The following is an 18,417-nucleotide window of genomic DNA, read 5'->3' on the forward strand; positions in this document are numbered from 1 at the left end:
AAACTTGAAGCCTGGAGCATTGGGGCTGGTCTTTTTCCTTCCCTCGACTTTATTACAAGTCTGAACACAATACCTCAGGAAAGCACTTTATTTTATAAAGTGTTCTTTATTCAAAAGCAGTTAGGTATGAGGTACTCACAAATTTCACAGTTCTTCATGAATTGTTCTGTAACATTTCTATGGCACACTTGCCCTAGCATGGACCTGGGGAGCATTGCCATGGACAGACACCTTGCAAGTCCTTGCAAGGCTGGCTGAGAAGACTGGCCCCTGGAAACCCAAGTTGCACAGGGGCTGCCACGACTTCTGATATCACCCAGCTCACATCTCCTCATCAGCCCATTCAGCAGGAACTTGTGGGAGATCAGGAAGAGTAAGCACAAAAATGTCATCTTAATGGTTGCAATGCCAGCCCATTTAAATTAAGGGTGGGAAGTCTCCTACCAGCTGTGGTCTCACCAGGAGTCCAAGTGGGTGCAGGTGCCATCGGTGCTGCATGAACCACTTGTGCATGGTGCATGGCAGCAGCTCACGGTGGCCAGGTTTGGATTTTCATCCATCCTCACATGCTGCTGCTGGCCCATGGACAGGGACAGGGCTGGCAGGGCATGCAGGAGAATGAAAACGGAGGTGGGGGAAACATTCAGTGGGTGATGSGGTTGTGAGGGAGAGAGAAGGGCTCTCAAGTTAGATGAAGGGTAATTTAGACGATGGGAAGGGAGTGAGGAGAGCCAATGGAGCTGCACAGCCTCCTGGCACCTGTGAGGTCTAGGGAAATCCTGTCGCTTGGGATGTTATACAGGAACTTGGGCTAGATAGGGTGATCCCTCGAGGCTTTGCAGGTCAGGGCATCTGTGAGACCTGCATGGCAGGGGTGCTGCTCTGGAGGCCTCCCTGATGGCTGCTGGAATGTAACCAGGACTGACATGGTGAACACTGTCTTGGGAAAGAGTGAGCAGCCTCCCACAGGAAGAGCACCTTTTTGTTAAATGCACTAGTTAAAAGGCATCTGCAGAGAGACCATCACCTCTCACTGCAGTCAATTAATCAGCAATGGTAACTATGAAATAAACATGAGTGTTTCTCCACCTGAGAAACAATGCCCAGGACTAGCATCTTTTAATATGAGTGTATGGCAGGAGCAGAGGGTAACCACGTGCTTAATGAAGCTTAAGGTATATAAAGCCCATGAAGATCATTGTTATTTTGGTGTTATTGCTAGTGTGTCTGTCCTCGCTTTCATGAAAAGAGTGTGATGATATCCAAGAGTGACATTTCAATGCCTGAAATGCTCCTTATATAAATAGAACAAGCAGATCAGCATGACTTAGTGATAAAATTACCTTCTGGTCTCCAGAAACTTCAGCATGCAACTCTGCTCTAGGACCTCACTGCACCCATCACTGCACCAACAAATACGTTTGGAAATGGAGCTGGAGAAGACATACAAAGAAGGGGAGAATGTGGAGGGGAGAATGACTCAAGCAGCAGCTGCCAGGTTGGTGAAAAAAGCTTTTCTTGAAGCCCTGAAATCAAATGACTATGGAACACTGGAAAAGCTCTTGAGCCAGAAGAAAATAGATGTGGACACAGTGTTTGAAGTGGAAGACGACAACTTGATTCTGGCCTCCTACAAACAAGGTAAACACAACAGCAGGATTCAGGTGGGTTTGAGTAATTTAGAAGAAACTGTGGCCATTTGTCCCTTCAGACCCTACCATGCTTGTCGATTGGCAGGCTGTAAAATTGTAGTAGGTTTATACGACAGCTGAGAGCTGAGAAGGAGCCTCTGCGGAGGAGGTGGTGGCTGGGACTGCACCCCACACTGCGCAGGCACCGCTGGAGGGGAGGTTGCCAGCCAGATCCGTGGGCTCAGCCAAGGACAGGCCAGAGACCCAGCTGAGCCTCCRTGTTGCCAGTTTGGGGAAGGCTAGGAAAAGGAGTCCTTTCCTCACATGAACTCAAGCGCGAAGCCCAGAATAGACCATGCAGCTAAACAAAATATATAAATTTCTGACACATACCTGGTATGTCACATAAACAGACCACTGAGAAACATAAAATGTTCAGTGTCTTCCATTTTCAGTTTACAATAGTACTACAGTGACTTGTCCTTAGCTCAATCCTCAGGAAGTCCTGCGGAAGTGGAATGTTGCTGAATGGGAGATTCAGTTTTCAAAGTGAGGTGTGCTATTGTATCTATCAAATCAGAACAAACCATCTGTAAAAACACCATGGAGGGACACAACCAGGAAAGACATCTCAGCTTTTCCAGAGTATAGAAAAACAAACCTGTTCTCAGCCAGATACTGGCTGAGTTTCTAATAACTTACAACTCAAAGTGATAAAATAAGTTTGGTCTCCATTAAAATCAGCACACTTCATTATTTACTTGCCAACAGATTCTTCATGTGAGTCTAAAAAAGCCCTAACCATCAACCTTTGCCAGAAATTAGGCACACATGGAGATAAACACCTCCAGTCCCAGCAGCACAACAAATACACTTTTTTTCTGTGCCCTAAAGAAGGGACAACTGTCCCACCTCTTCTCATTTGCTGTGTTTACCTCTCATTTAACAATTAGCTTCTGCTCTTTTGATTTCATAAGGGTGAGGATGATGCAGTCCTGGCTTGTTTTCCTTGGCGAGTGGGTCAGAACTAACCCACTCAGTGATAAAATATCTTAAAATACTCTTTCTTCTGTCTTCAGCAAGTTAAAATGCATTCTTATTGCAGTCTTAGGCCACAGAACTAATGCACAGATTTTTAATTGTAGATCATTTGACTGCAAGCATTAACCTGTCTCTTTTGGAGACCGCCCTGCCTTCTGCTGAGGTAAATGCACCCAATGGCCCAAATCACATCAGTGATTCACTTTCGTTCTTCAAAAGGCAGAAGGCACTCTACTAACTCTTGCACAAATCTTACCATTATTCTGAAGCCCAGCTAACCATGGTTTGAGAGGAGGACTTCCTGGAGCAGGGAGAGGTGAGAAAACTCACGCCCCAGTTACGCACCATCCAGACAACCTGAGCTTTGCCAGGCCTGAAGCTGTGAGGTGGAAAGGTGATGCCATGGGTGGGAGAGCTGCTCTGCTGCCCCTCTGCCGAGAAGGCTGCAGGCTCCCGAGGCCCCTGACCTTGTGTGCACTGTTGCTTTTTCATGTGTCCACCCCAGGCAAGCAMAAAGAGGCTCCTGTGAAGCCCACGCCACATCCGGCTCTGCATCTCGGTGGCCATCCTGCTGGGCTCAGGGATGCCTGGGGTTTGGGCAGAGAGCGGGGAGATGCTCCTGACACCAATGAGGGAGCTCGCCCATGGCAGCACAGGCAAATGAAATCAACAGTGGTCTCAGGAAGGAAAATCATGGCTATACAGAGTGGTAACTTGGCTCTTTAGGATTGCTCTTGTGCTGTTTGTTGCCATTTACAGCTCACATTTATACATTTTCTAGAATTCAAGCCATCAGGTCTGTCTCCATGTGGGATAAGTCAGCTCATTGCTGATGAAAAGGAATGGGAATTTAGGCAGGGAGCTGGTTTAGGAGACTTGCTCTGCTATACGCATAGGTCCCAGGATATAGCCYACTTCATGCGTGCCCAGTTCGGGAGAATCTAATGGAGCAGGTTTCTTACAGAAAGTGCCAGTTACCTCTATAGTCAATGGCTCGAGAGAGGTTTTGAGCACCTCCACTGGCAAGCCTGTCCCCCGCTTAGGCATGCGGGTGGCCTCAGGGCTACCTGCTCTTTCCACTGACTGAGTGGGGTTACTTTAGCAAAGGGTTTGATAGTCCCCAAAAATGTAGACCTAAAGTGGGTGCCATGGATTGTAGACAGGTCTCTCACAGACTTGTAGACTGTTTCTCACCCCTGAGATCTCATGTGCTGGCAGTAATAAATGCTTATATTTTTCAGCAAAATGCCACTGAAGACATGCCAGAGCAGGTGCAGCTGCTGTCTTGACTGTCAATTTTATAACTGTACCCTTTAAATTGAAATCTAGCATTTTTCAGAAGCTTACAAGAACTTCATTACTGATGTCTATTTTAAGAGACATACTTGCAATTTAACAAGGAGGGGAAGAGAAACTTTAATCCAAGTTTCTCCCTGTCACCAGCTCTTTGTTTCTACCTACCTCTTTCCTTCCTCCCCATCTCTCTTTCTGTCTAACTCAATACATCTGATTACTGTAAAAACTGTGTCCATGTGACATTAAGAACAAAAAGCTATATATAACTAGAGATTCAAAAATAAAGATTTGAATTAATTTGACCTCATTGTGCATCTTTAGTGTTTTTCTGTCTTTTACATGATAAGAGTATTTAACCAGGCAGTTGTCCAAGGAGAAATAAATAAATCAAACCCAGAAAATGTTATATGTGCATATTCTAGCTAAGATGCAGCTGCTGTATGTAAAAAAAAAAAAAAAAAAAAAGTTCTAGAATCGTGCTGCTCTTCTACTGATGATTATTTTGTTTTACTTTTTTTAAACAAATGATTATAGTAATCACTTCTAAGACTGTCTCTGTGCAGTCATTAAGCATGTAGTCCTATCTTGGGAACAGAAAATTAAGTGTTATTTGGTCTTACACCTGTTTGTAAGCAAAAAAAAAAAAAAGAGAGAGAGAGAGAGAGAGAGAGACAGAGAGAGATCATTGTGAAATTTGCAGAGAAAAATCCAAATATTTGGAATTAAATTTCACGCTGAAGTGTCACCGCTTCCCCTTGGCTCTTCAAGGTACTTTGCGTCAGCCTCGAGACCCCTAGCTCGCTGCTGCTGAGGGGTGTTGGTGGCCAGAGGCCCGACCAGCCGCAGCCACGCTGCCAGGGGCTGTCTGTGTGCAGTGCAGCACTGCAAGTTCAAGCCCAGCTCCTGACACGCAAGAAAGAGCCTGATCTCTCCCATGCATGAGCAGCATGATGTGTTGCTGTTGAGTCACTGGCCTAAGTAAATGCTGCCTTCTTGTTCTAATGTCACTTTTGTTCAGCTGTCAGCAGGCTAGAGAACCCATTTCCCCCATATTTTTTAGTTGGTGGCATTTCAAATGCTCTGAGATTTTTTTTAATTCAGTCTACAGAAGTCACGAGAAAGCAAGCAAGCTGCCCTCAGAGTCTGGCTACATGGGAATTATCTACTCAAAAGCCAGGCTGTTCAGCACATGCAATAAACGTGCTTAATGAAAATGAAGTTATGCTTGAGAGAACTTTGTGTACATTAAACTCTACCTAGTGAAAATACAGCAAATTAAAGCAAAACTCCAACCCTTCCTTCCCTGTCAATTATTCTCAGTAGATGGGTGATCCAAAGCAAAGTCTTAGCCAAGGACGGTAATACAGTTTCACTTTGTACAGGTTATTGGCTGCCTAGCTACAAATTAAAAATATCCTGGGCAACTGGACTTCATCTCGCTGTCATGTACGGGCATCTGGAGTGTCTTTCGATCCTGCTCAATCACAAAGCTTCCATCAACTGCCGGCCCAACGGGAAAGCCGCGATCCACGTGGCGTGCGAAATGGCAAACGTTGAGTGTCTCAAGATCCTTTGCAATCACGGCGCTAAGCTGAACTGCTTCTCCATGAGCGGACAGGCGCCCTTGCACTTCTGCACAACGCTCACCTCTATGCCGTGCGCCCAGCAGCTGGTTTGGAGAGGTAAGGTAGAGCAAAAGGTCATCGCGAGCTCTGGAGAGGCTCCCACAGCCTTCCCAGTGATGGGGTGTGTATCTGCGGTTTCTCTTAAGAGAAAAGTTGTCAAAGTAGGGGTATATTTACCCGTCCATCCACAGCTGGCTCACATCTTTCCCCCACCTCCTTGAGCAGCTGAGGTTTCTCCCATCCAATTCCTTGCCCCTGTGTTTCCCTCTGCCTGCCCCTGCCCTRCTCCAGGCTCATGTCCCCTTTCACTGCTGCCAGCCCGGTACCCATCCCAGCTGCTCCCACCCGCCTGTCTCGCCCCCCTGCCTGCTCCCACCGGCTCTGTGGGAAGGCTCCCCGCAGTCAGGGAGCCTCTATTTTTTTTCTCTCTTCCTCATCTGGGTTTACTATTAAAATGTTTTCACATTAAAGTGTGCCCCTCCACTCTTCTTTTGTGTTCAGACTTCCTTGATCTTGGCAAAATTCTTCCAACCATTTGTCTTTTTAAGACCYGGCCTTGAAAAACTGGGTGCAGTTTTTCATGATCTCTGTTAATTTGTCGGCAGCCAGACTCCTGCACCTCTACAGGGATTGGGGGAAAAAGGCTATCATATAAGATTATGCTTTCCCAAAGTAAGATTAATTTTGTTGCTCACCATCTGCAACAATGAACCTATGAATAGACATAATTCCCTGGATAAATATATTGGTGCCACATGCTGGTTCCCTAACACAAAGAAGCTGACTCAGGCCACAATAAGAGACAGTCATAAAGTGTACAGCAAAGTCAGACCTTCAAGAGTCATAAATGCAAATAGACAGATTCCCCTAATTATCACGCTGTGCCAAGGCAAGTACAAATGCTTTTGGTTTTTTGCTACACATGTTWTTATTGCAGGCTTTTCTTGAAACGCAGAGACCTAAGTATGCTTCGTGGGCAAGGCAATCTGCAGTCCCAAATGAATAACCACATTGCTTTTCTTCTGCTGGAAAGATGCATATTATTTTGTTTAGTAGAAAGGAAAACAGATGCTGCCAGTTGTATCCTGCCCAAAGCAAACAGTACTGACAGCAGGAGTTAGATTTGCTGCCATGGAAAAGCTTAGAAAGTCCAATGTACTCTTACAAAATGTAGCATAGGATGAATGCAAACGAAAGTTCATATTCTGAAGGCTTTCTCCTCCCCACCATCAGTAACAGAATTATACTGCTTCACAAGCTGCCTTTCATCCCAAAGCACTCTGTAAACTCAAATCCCCATGTGAGCTAAATGTAACAGCTCCAAACAAAATGGGGCAGGTTTTGGAGCAAAATAGGGCTGGTGTTTACACACATGTTCTCGCTACTCAATAGCCAGAGAGTGGATTTCAGTTAATATCACTACACCAAAGTTTCCCAGGCGTATTTACCCCCCTGCTATCCCTGCTCTGTGGTGTCACATCGGGTCCATTCAGGCGAATGCAGCTTAATCGCTTCTAGTTTGGGCAACTTACCAAGCAGGCAAAACCAATCCCACTTTTGTTTGCCACCTTCAAACGTAGGTTGCTGACACTGTCCTGGAAGTCAGCATGACTCCACGTGCCTTGCAGGCACTGCAGCTAGCACTCAGGTTTTCCAGCCCAGAGGTAATTTTTGACTCCCCTTCCTCCTCCACAGTCCTTAGATCTCAGTCTTCATGTAAGTAAGGCCATGTAGGAATTTTCATGAGACTGGAGAGATGTGGGATGGCCACACAGCTTGCGCTTGCTCTTGCACAAGTACTTCATCGCCAGTTTGCCAGGGTCCCTGGTTCAAGGAAAGAAATGGAGGTGTGAGTCACCCAGCTGCTGGGGTCATCCAGCTTCAACACCTTCCACCTCTGGACGAAACCCCTTGCCCCCCGGCCTGCTGGCCTCTGTGTGGTTTTATATTGCCTGTGGTTCCACTTTGCTCTGGGGAATGGGATCTCATCAACCTTTTTTCTTTTCTTTTTTAACAAACAGTGTTCAGGATTATTCCTGTAGTAATTTGTATTCTTTAGGACAAATTACTGGTAGCTGGAAAGTAGCACAGCAGTTAGAAAGCCATGCTGCAGCAAGCAGGAGCTAGGGACGCCTGTCACTATTTTGGCAGAAGCAATGCAAAGAGCAAGGCAGAATTTATGGTCCTTTTCCCCTGCAGCTGTGCAGAAGCTCTGCTTTATGGCCCAGAAGATGGTGCTGTTGTTTCAGCTGAAATATAAATTCTGCACAAATTCAGTGATTTTTACCAAGCCTGCTAGCAGCTTGAAAGCAGGATCCAGACCTTCAGCTGGTGACTTTAGCTATGCTTTTTTTATATATATATCATCTATGGATCTAGCATAACATGTCCTTTTTTTCCAACTCCCAGTTAATGAGGTGCTACTGGAAGCATTCTCAGGGTATAGATTTGAGCAGAACTATTCTCTGGGTTAGAAATAGAGCTCTCCTTTTGCCTTCAGTTCCTAATTTATAGGAAAAGGCACTTCACACATTGATTTGGACCTGAATGCTGTTCAAAATGGAGTGTTCAGATAAGGTCTTCTATCAGCTTAGATAAGGTCCTCTATCTGCTTAGGGCCAAGCTATCACATCTGAAGCCAGATCCAAGAATCTCAAAAGTTTCTGAGGTTTTCTCTGGAGGCCTACAAAATGCAGAATCTGTGCTTCTAGCTGTTTGCATTTCCACAAGCATCTTTCAAGCCAGCTGTCCATCCTCACCCTGTCCTTGGATAGCAGGGCTCAAGCAGAGAGATGTCTGAGCCAGGATTTTGTTGTGTTGATTTTTTCCCATCATCTTTCTTTCGCAGGAGCAAATGTGAACATAAAAACGAACAACCAAGATGAGGAAACKCCCCTGCACACAGTTGCGCGCTTGGGTATCCCTGAGCTTGTGGCCTTTTACGTGGAACAAGGAGCACAAGTTGATGCTGTCAACGCCCACATGGAGACTCCCCTGGCCTGTGCCGTCTATTGGGCCCTTCACTATAAGGATCAGATATACAGCCCAGACCACCACCTCATTTGTCGGATGCTCTTAGACTATAAAGCTGAAGTGAACACTCGTGATGAGGATTTCAAATCGCCGCTCCACAAAGCTGCCTGGAACTGTGACCACGTGCTGCTACACATGCTGCTGGAGGCAGGGGCAGAGGCCAACATCATGGATGTCAACGGCTGTGCACCCTTACAGTATATCTTAAAAGTGACATCTGTGCGGCCAGCTGCCCAGCCTGATATTTGCTACCAGCTGCTACTGAATCATGGAGCCGCTAGGATATATCCTCTGCAATTTCACAAGGTTAAGGACTGCTTTGTGTGGTGTATAGATAGTGGAGAGAGGTGATGCCTTGAACAGGAATAGGATGAGAGATCCGAACTGCAGGGTTCGATGGTGTCTGGATTTGCTGGAGTCTTGCTAACTGTGGACCCAGAATGCCCAAAATTTTGTGAGACCAGCTTTTGTATGATTGACATCATTTAACGGAAGCAAAATTACATTTGCTAATTCCAGAACCCAGACACAGACCCCATTTTCATTCTTAAYCAACTTGAAACCCAACTCTATGTGCTAGTTCAAGCTAACATTTCAGAGCTGATTCACTTTCTTCATTTCAGAAAACCTATACGCCTTTGTCAAACCCGGTTTCATTCAGGCTTAACTGAGTGGAATCATATTTCATGGCTTGTACCAAATATTGAAGATCAGACTAGACAATTCAGTTTGCCACTTTTAACCTTTAAAAATATATAAATTTATTCAAACTGGAATGGATCTCAGTAAAGCTTTGGCTCACTCCCAGGAAAAATGTGAGAAATTAAGGGGAAAGGTTGGACCTGGTTTCAAAGTTGATGGAAAAAAAAACAATTGCAGGATCCCTCCTAAGGAATTTCTCAAGTTCTGCAAAGCCCAAAGCCCAGACAGAAATAGCTGATTGACTTATATCAGGCAGCTAAGTAAGCTTATTGTAATCAGGACTCATTCTCTCTAATTCTCAGTCCTAAACAACATTTTGCAGCTCCTCTACTATATTTGCAAAATTTCAACAGGCCAAGCGACCAGAAATCTTTGAATAAAATGCCAGATCTTATGTGGTACCTGGGCTGGCTGTATCTACAACAAGTGCAGGAGCACAGTCTGGGTCAAGCTATTTTCAACTCATAACCAATAACACTCATTTTCCTAGAGTGAATTTGAGAGTCGGGCCAGGGGTCTCCTCTATCTGCCTCCACCTTTGACGTGCTGCATGGACTGGGTCTCACTTCCAAACTGTCTTTTGCTGTCGGTAAAATATTTAGGGTGAAGTTTATCCTAGAGGGATGTTCTGCATCCTGTACAAAAATGTACCCAGGACAGCGCGAACACAAAGCGTTACTCCACGCGTATGGGTGACAGCAGACTGTGGCCCTTCCCTGCTGAGCTAGGGTGACTGGGCAGAGCATGGGCTTCAGGGGCCTCACATGGTTGCAAGCCTTACCTCTGAGTCGTGCCATCTCCCAGTCTTTTCCAGTAGCCATGTAGTTTTGATTCAGATGAGGAGATTTGTTCTCCCCATAATGTATAGGTGAAACTCCTGTTATTTGTAGTAGCTGTGCTGTTGTAGTTGTGATGGTGTCAGGATGGAAGCAAGGTAGGGAGGGATGATTTAATATACTGATATAAGAGAAAAAATAGACAAGCTTTCAAGCATGAGGCTCTTCCTGACCCTCATGAAAGCTCTGCCCATGCGGAGAGAGGGAGTTGTTCGTGTACTGGGGACAGGCAGCCTTGACAGCCCAGCAGGGACAAGATCACCACTCTGAAAAGCAGAGTCTAAGCTTGACGGGAAGTGCTGTAGAGTGGRGAGACATGCGCCTGTTCCCTGTGCTGCATGGCCTGGAGCAAGCATGACTTTGGCTGGTRGCGAGACACTCAGCCTAGCTATTAAACATGTTATCTCCAGGCTCAGGTGATAAAACTCCCCCATCAGCAAGCCACATCTCCCTGGGGACCRAAGCCAGCATTCCTGTGTGGCACTAACCAGGGTTCGTGCAGCTCCGTGGGGCGCTGGCTGGTTGCACCATGCTGTGCGGAGCCACGTAGGCAGGGCTGGCTGGCTCCAGCCCCCAGGGGCTGCACAGCTGAAATATTCCTGGTCTGCGTCCTGCCCGCAGGTGTTACAGGCCTGTCATTCCCACCCGAGGGCTGTGGAGATTGTCATCAATTCTTACGAGCATATCAAATCGACATCCAAGTGGAAAGCAGCCATACCTGACGACGTCTTCGAGGTAAGCCCTTAATGCCTTGCAACTGCCTTGATTATAATTATCATGTTTTTTTATCCCTTTATTATCTTCCCTTTACTTCAGAAATCTGCATAGTTCCAGCGTTCCACCTTACACCTATTTTTTGACTCATCCTGGGCTGTGCCAAAATTTACAAATCAGTGCTGAGGAGAGGTGCAACAATATACGCTGTGCATTATCAGTGGCGTTTAGGGAACCAGATTTATATTCTAATTAAGAATTATAGAGCCAGAGGAGCTGAGACTAACTGCTTTTTCAGGTCAGCTTTGTTCAGAAAGCATAAATGCATTTGGGTGAACACAAAATTAAATGTTAAAAGTCTTTTTCACCAAAACAAAAAAGAAAAGCATTGTGTGAGTTAAAAGTGTGATTAGAAAGGAGGTAACTAATTTCATTTTCAAACAAAAATTTTAATCTAAAATATTGAAACATTCTGTTTTGCAAAAGTCTATAGTTATTCTATTTTTTGTTGCCAGTGCTGTTTTTGTTGTCAAAGTCATTTGCCAAATTTGACATGAAATTGGAGAAAATGTTTTGTTGACACAAACCTGTACTTATTGATAAATAAAATACCATCTGAAAAAATGTTTATCCAGGTCTGTCAGGTAACAAGAATATCAAATAAGGTCAAGTCACTGGAGGAATGTTAATTATTCTCACATATTTACAATTTGCTACTTTTATTTCAACATTATTAATTTGTAATACCTGCATTTTTCTTTTGTGGAGACATAATTCTATTTATTCTCAAAGGATAGTAGGGCAATGACCAAAACCAGAGGTGCTTTATTTTTTTCAGCTTTAGCTAATTCATCAGTAGCACTGGTCATTTATTGCCTAGCTGCCCTGCAGTGAGGTTTAGATGATTAACTAGTTAATTTGCACTGACCCTGAGCTGGCTGAAGTTCTTCTCAAATTAGGACGACTAGCAGAAGTTAGCAGAGGAACCCTACCTCAGACTGATGGACAGAAGGCATATCAAACCTAAAGACCTGGCCAGGCACTCTTTAACTTCAGTAATGATAAATATTTGAGACAAGTATAAGAATTTCATGCAGGCATTGGCTAAACCAAGTAAGCCCCGGCTGCTGGACGAGGCTCTAAGGCACGGGATGGCTATGCATGCGTTTTTACCTCATTCTGCCGTGGCACACATGTTGGGGGGCAGAGATGGGTGGAAGAAAGCCTTATTGCTCTAAAACACTGTTTTTTCTTGCAGCGATACCGGGATTTCTATGACTCTCTGTTTGCCGTGTGCAGCAATTCACCGCGGTCACTCATGCACTTATGCAGATGCGCTATTCGGGAGACACTGTTGGAAAGGTGCCACCGGGGCGTCCCCTCACTCGCCATCCCACTCGCCATGAAGAAGTACCTGCTGCTGGAGCCGGAGGGAATTGTCTACTGAGCGGCAGCAGGGAGGGCGCCGCTCCACGCATCCCGCCGTGCCGCCGTCCCAGCTCCGTGCCCCGTGCAGGGCTGTCCCTGCGCTCCCTCCTGCAGGGGACCTGGCACAACTCTTGCACAGACCTTTGCTTTCATACGCTCCCAGGCCAGCTAGAAGCTGGGGTGGGATTTGCCGGCTGCTCCAGGAGTTGTTGTCTTTCTGGGTTCACTGCACCGGGAATGGGATCTGCAGTCTCCCGGTGGAGCGCGGGAAGGCACAAACGCAGGACTCCAAACTTTCATGCTTTCTTCAGTCTGGTTTAAATGACCCCAGCAATGATGCTTCTATTTCTTTTGGTAACTATTCCACTGCCCACTAGATATCATTAGAGTCAATGCAAACAACTTTTGATACTGTTCACTTATTTTCTTCACCTGTCATTTCAGGAGTAAAAGCAAGGCTACTATCAAAAACCAGTATACTCATTAGATCCAGAGAAACACTTTCCTAGAAAGAAATGGGTGAACTGCTTTGAATCCTGACCACAGACAAGATTTCAGTCATTTCCCTATTTTCCTATGGATTGACTCTGAATGCAATGTTAGTTCATTGTTCAGTACACCCGTCTGTATGATATAAAGCTATCATTTTAATTGCAAGAATTTTTTCCATTATTACTCATAGTATGTGAACAGGATTGAAATCAGCAGCACTGACATTTCTGTGCATTGCTGTTCATGCTTGGGTGGCTTGTGGTGTTCCCTAACATGAGTGGGCTGAGCCATGAGGCAGTAGACATAGTCTCTGCCTCAGCTCTCACTGTGACCAGTGATAAATTCACTTTCTGGTGTCAAGAAACACAGACAGAGTGGACTTACCTATGCAATATGCACAGCTGTGCGTATACCCATCTCTATACATTCCTCAGGGTGGTATTCAGTGGGATTTGTGAAGAATATGAACATTTTTCTCTATTGACTATCAAAGGAACCCAGCCCACTAGCATGGACTATACACCCCATTTTTTGACAGCTAAGCTCAGGTGAGATGACTCCCACCTTAAATGGAAAGTGTTTGCAAGATGATGCGCTGGCTGTGTTGTTACCAATCTGCCAGTTCTTCTGATTTGCAGGCCCTGCGCTCTTGGACCTGCCGATGTTGGTTTCCCTTCTGGGCAGGAAATGTTTTTTCCTGGCTGAGCTGGTTGTCTCCTGCTCAGGTGGATGCAATGCAGGGCAGAGGGAATGTGCAACTGAGTGTCCTACAGCACGGGCAATGGTGGGATTTGACCTGCAGATACAGCCTGTTCTTCTTCCCTTTTTTCATTTGATGTCATCCATCTGGGTTGGTCCACCTCTCCTGGACTCTACTCAGGGCTTTGTTAAAAGAGCCGTGAGTGGAGCCCAGTGCTGGGAGCCAGTAACTCCTGACTTCTGGTTGCATCTCTGAGCGTGGCGCCTTCGGTCCCCATCATTATTATTATGTCTTTGGGAGAGAGCCCACAGCATGCTAGGCTCTTCCCAGCCGTACAGGAGAGATCAAGCTGTTTGGTGTCTTGGTGTCTGCAATTGCCAAGTGGCACTAACAGCACTTGAAGGAATGTGCAGATTATTTAGTACTATAAATCATTTTGCTGACAGAAAGCACAGTGATAAGTGCCATTATAATTAATAACAGGCCTAACAAGTGTTATACCAATATCAAAAGCTGTCCTACCATTAAACCCATCCTCTTGATTCCTGAGATAAAACTTACTTTTAACGTAGCCCAATTTTTTTAAACAAGCTTTTATATGAATTGCGTTCTTTTCATCTCAGTTTTCATGAATCAAAGCTTGTGCACAGTGATAGGAGAGGATCCTCGTTCATAGGTTTGTTCATGTTTAGCTGGACAGCAATGTTGATTGTTATTCAGTAGTTTCCAGTTCTAACACACAGTTCCAAAGACAACCTAAACCATGACAAAATGTTTTCCCGTATGAGTAAAAGGGAGTCCATTGTAGTATAGGGTCCCTTCCTTGCCTGAAGTGACCAAAGATTCTTGAAAAGTTGCAAAGGTTAAAGCCTTTAATATCTCTGTCTGAGACACTGCAGTAGTTTACATGCAGTATCTGGAGCAGTTTATAGAATAAACTGCTACACAAAGAATCATCTCCTTGAGGCAGCACCAGGGTAGTGGGATCCAGTGAATTCTGCAGTGAGGAGAGTCCATGGATTAGGAATAAGGAGTGAGGAGCTTAGGTTATCTGTCTAAAATGAAAGCTTTTCTAGGCAATGTATCTATGTAAATTAGGGATGAGGGAGAGGATTTGCAAACTAGACAAGGCAAGAAAATATTTGTTGCTTTCTGAGCAGTCTGACAATGGGGCGAGCTGGGTAGTCCAAAAGGGACAGATGGAAGTAGCTGATTTTATTTGGAACGCGTCCCTGTACTCTCTGGGTCTGCAAGTCAAATTCTGCATCAGCAAGAGGGAGGTTTAAGGCAGAACAATAGCGGGGATTTTTTTGACCTGTCGCAGACAGGACTCTCTTGCTGAGAGAGAAGAAAAAAGGCTGTCACCAGTGCTCCTAAATTCCCTTGGATCCTCCCCCTTTGCAGCGCACACACTTAATTTTTATTCTGTGGGCACCCAGCCTCACTTGCAAGCTTTGTACCAAGCAGGTGCCAGATTATAGCCATTGTGGGATCTGACAGGGAGCACAGTGGGATCAGGCTGATTATAGTCATAGGAATTTGCAAGCTGTTAAAAACACTGGAGAACATCCCTATCACAGAAAAGAGAAAGACCTGATTGATGCAAATTAATTGCTTCTGTTGTTGGAGTTAGAAAGACCAACAGTAAGCGAGCCTTGTTATTTGCTACCTTTTAACATTACTTTCTTTTTTTCTCATAGTCTATTCTCTTCCCACATGCTGGATGGAGTTGCCCATGTGAGTCCTGGGGGTACTTAATAATAAGGTCATCATTTATTTTATTTACAGGTTGCACAGTTTTATTATTCTGACAGATTCCTAGAAATTTCACACCGTCATGTAACTCTTGATCATGCTTCTGTATTTTCAAAGCTGCCACAGATTGGATGGTTGCAGGTGGAAGTAATAAGAGACTGAGTTGTCACCCCTGAGCTGCAAGTCTGAACCTGGTCATGCTCTATAATGACTAGAAAATTGTTTTCAAGGTTGCTTGGTGTCTTCTGTGAAATGAGTTGCTTTTTGCCATTTGGCTTCTCAGCACAGATGTAGCCATATTTGAGAAATTTCCACTGCAATTCATGGTCTATTAGAATATTGAAAGCATAGATAGGCACAAAGAATGAACTATCCTTTTCTAGTGGGTCCTTCCCCACTAGCAACCGATACCACAGCTTCCTTTATGAGTAAGTGTTTTGGCATCAGTGAAAATTCATTTATTCAGAACCACTGGTGCCATCTTGAAAGAGCAGGTCTCTTCCCAAAGGGCAGTCTGTTACAGCCTTTACACCAGCTTTGGCAGAGCTGAGTTAACTGATGTGATCATGAATTTATGTAAGTCTCTCAAACAGAGCAAGATGAACATTGGTAAAATGTTGGTAAATTAATAAATGTTAGGGACACAAATATTAGGGGATGGGGATAGGGTCTGGCCTGCCGTGAAAGGTGGCAGCTTTACTTTTAGCTGTACAGCACTGCTGGACCAATTAAAATGGTCACAGAGGCTTGGCTTGGCTCATTCACATTTTAAGAACATCCTTTCAAAATGTGCTGCCTTTGGCAAGAAATTCTGCTCTTGGGACAAATGCCTGTAAATCAAACATGTAAGAATTCAGTATTTAAGATTGGAAGGAAGATTGAAACAGTCTGGGGTGGCCAATGTTATTACATACCTTTATTAAACTCTGAGAAGCCAAAGAGGCACGCTAGCTTTTCAATGTGTTCGAAGGTTTGCAGGGCTCTTGGTGGGATGCTGCTGCTTTTCTGAAATGCTACAAGATATAGATGGGCTGAACACAGCAATATTTCCATTTACTTTCAGGATATGGAAGTAGAATTTCCCCGTACTCCCCAGGGTTTGCTCTTCTACTAAATGACAGTGCAGAGCATGCTATTAGGAGAGATACCAAAGCCTAGCTAGCGTCTGACACCTTAACCTCCCTAAGAATTATATTAAGGTACTGGAAAGATCTACCACAGCCTCTATTTGTGGAACGGCAGGGACTTCTGCTACAGCAGACGAGTGGGTCGTAAAAGATTGCTATGTGCAGCAACTGTCCGGTGGAAATTGGTTGGCTGCTCAGAAATTTGTTTCCGACTATTTCTCCAAATGCATCTCAAGCTTTGTAACACACAAAGTGGAAAGGTGACAATGTATATTATGTATTCCAATGACCTGTTTGATTTTAATACATGGTTTACGTTTTCTTAGCTCTCGGCAGCTGTGTTGTTGTCCTTTACCTTGCACAGGCACCCTGTGGCGTGCTGCTAAATTACAATTAAGGCATCTGAGACAGGGACAGCAGGACACGTGGTGGTTTTTATATCACTGATGAACTGTTCTGTTCTATTATTTCATGCTAGAGCTGGCTCTGGATGCTGATATTAGCCCTTTGCTTAGTGCCAGAATACCACTGCAATTTATCTTTGTAACGGTGTAACTGCGCTGGCTGCAGAGACTATTTGTACCGCAATTAGGACAGAGTTAGATTATTTCAGTAGTAACTGTAATGGGGAGCTGTGTTGCCTGAGCACAGCAGTAAGCTTGCTGGCTATTTTTTTGTTTTTTTCAATGCAGATAACTTTGATCAAGAAAAGGGACCTTTACCTATTCCTCATAACCCAACAAAAGCTACTGCTTAGCCAGGGACTAAGAGTAAGGGCATGACTGAGGAAAAACGAGCAGCAGCAGCAGAGTAGCAATACCTGCAGAAAGCTTACTGTGTAATAGTGCTTCTAAAGGAGGGAACAGACTTGTGTGACYCATAAATATATGGGCTCGGTTCATGCAGCACTGAAATGCAGGCATTGCTGAAGGGCAGGGCAGCGCCCAGGCAAAGTGCAAGCACGCAGCACGCAGCAGAGCACAGGGGAAGAGAAAATGCTGTGCTCAGGGCAAAGCCATTTCCTGACAAGACATTGCACAGGTATTTGAACATCCATGCAGAGTAAAACTGACCTGAGAGACCCAGCTGCGGCGAAGGCTGCTGAATTACATCTATCTACCAAAGCTGAGCCAACCTCTCCGCAAGCTGAACCTGCTGTTTCCACGTTGGGTGCGGAGGGAAGCGCGCGTGGTGCCCGCGAGCTCAAGGGCATGCTGTCTGCGTAGGTCCGCGGTGAACACACCTCCTGGCGCCAGCAGCGCTGAACCATACCTCGTGGGAGAGCTGGGTCTCTGATCTGGGCCTACTGCTCCCACGGCCCTGACATTTCCTCCAACATTAATCCACAGGATTACAATGGTTTCTTTCCCCCCCACCTCAAACCTTTTTGGCAGTTTTTGTTTGAGGCAATTTCTTTGGTACACTGAAGGGGATTTATTCCAGCTAAAAATAATCTGAAAGGAATTGCACAGGCACATGCACACCCAGAGAGTAACAAGACATAAACAAAGTCAAACTTCTCTAAACTAAAGGTGCCTCTACCAGCTGGAAGGAACAGAAGCGATAAATGTTTATGCTTACATTGGGCTTTGAACACGTATCCCGCAGTGGTACCCAGACRGTGTCATTTGCAGCCGTTGAGTGGATGGGGAACGGTATGTACCGTACCATTGCCCCTGCCTCCAAGGTTTCCAATGCAACGGAGCCTGGTGCGGCCAGCAGGATACGCGGCTTTCCAGGCTCGCTCTGACATCCGCTGCCTTGTTATTTTTGCTGGAGTAACTGAGAAATTATTTGGAGGGTTTAACAGATGAGCATTTAGTTCTTCACAGTCCTGCTCTTTAGCATAATATTTGTATATTATTTCAATGTTTTTCCGAATGTGTTCTCAGCTTAAGGGGGGGTGAAGTAGCTAGCAAAGCTGGTAAGCACCAGCATGGGGAGAGCTTTGATTTTGTGCCATGCTGAACTGCTAAATCATGTCAAGGACCCCAAACGGAGAGACCAGCGTGGGGCTCATCCCCATCCCCGGACGTG

The 18,417-nt window shown here is 45.2% G+C and overlaps 1 protein-coding gene across 1 annotated transcript; it reads left to right on the forward strand.

Moving 5' to 3' along the window:
• The first annotated feature begins 1,364 nt into the window (after window positions 1–1,364).
• ASB4 (ankyrin repeat and SOCS box containing 4) lies at window positions 1,365–12,325 on the forward strand. The gene is made up of 5 exons (XM_026087783.1): window positions 1,365–1,641; window positions 5,351–5,650; window positions 8,442–8,932; window positions 10,786–10,899; window positions 12,137–12,325. Exons 1-5 carry the CDS (start codon window positions 1,368–1,370, stop codon window positions 12,323–12,325), a joined length of 1,368 nt encoding a protein of 455 aa, XP_025943568.1. The 5' UTR covers window positions 1,365–1,367.
• The last annotated feature ends 6,092 nt before the right edge of the window (window positions 12,326–18,417 follow it).

Source organism: Apteryx rowi, unplaced genomic scaffold (assembly GCF_003343035.1).
Source record: "Apteryx rowi isolate R43461 unplaced genomic scaffold, aptRow1 scaffold_731, whole genome shotgun sequence".
NCBI classification, from domain to species: domain Eukaryota; kingdom Metazoa; phylum Chordata; class Aves; order Apterygiformes; family Apterygidae; genus Apteryx; species Apteryx rowi.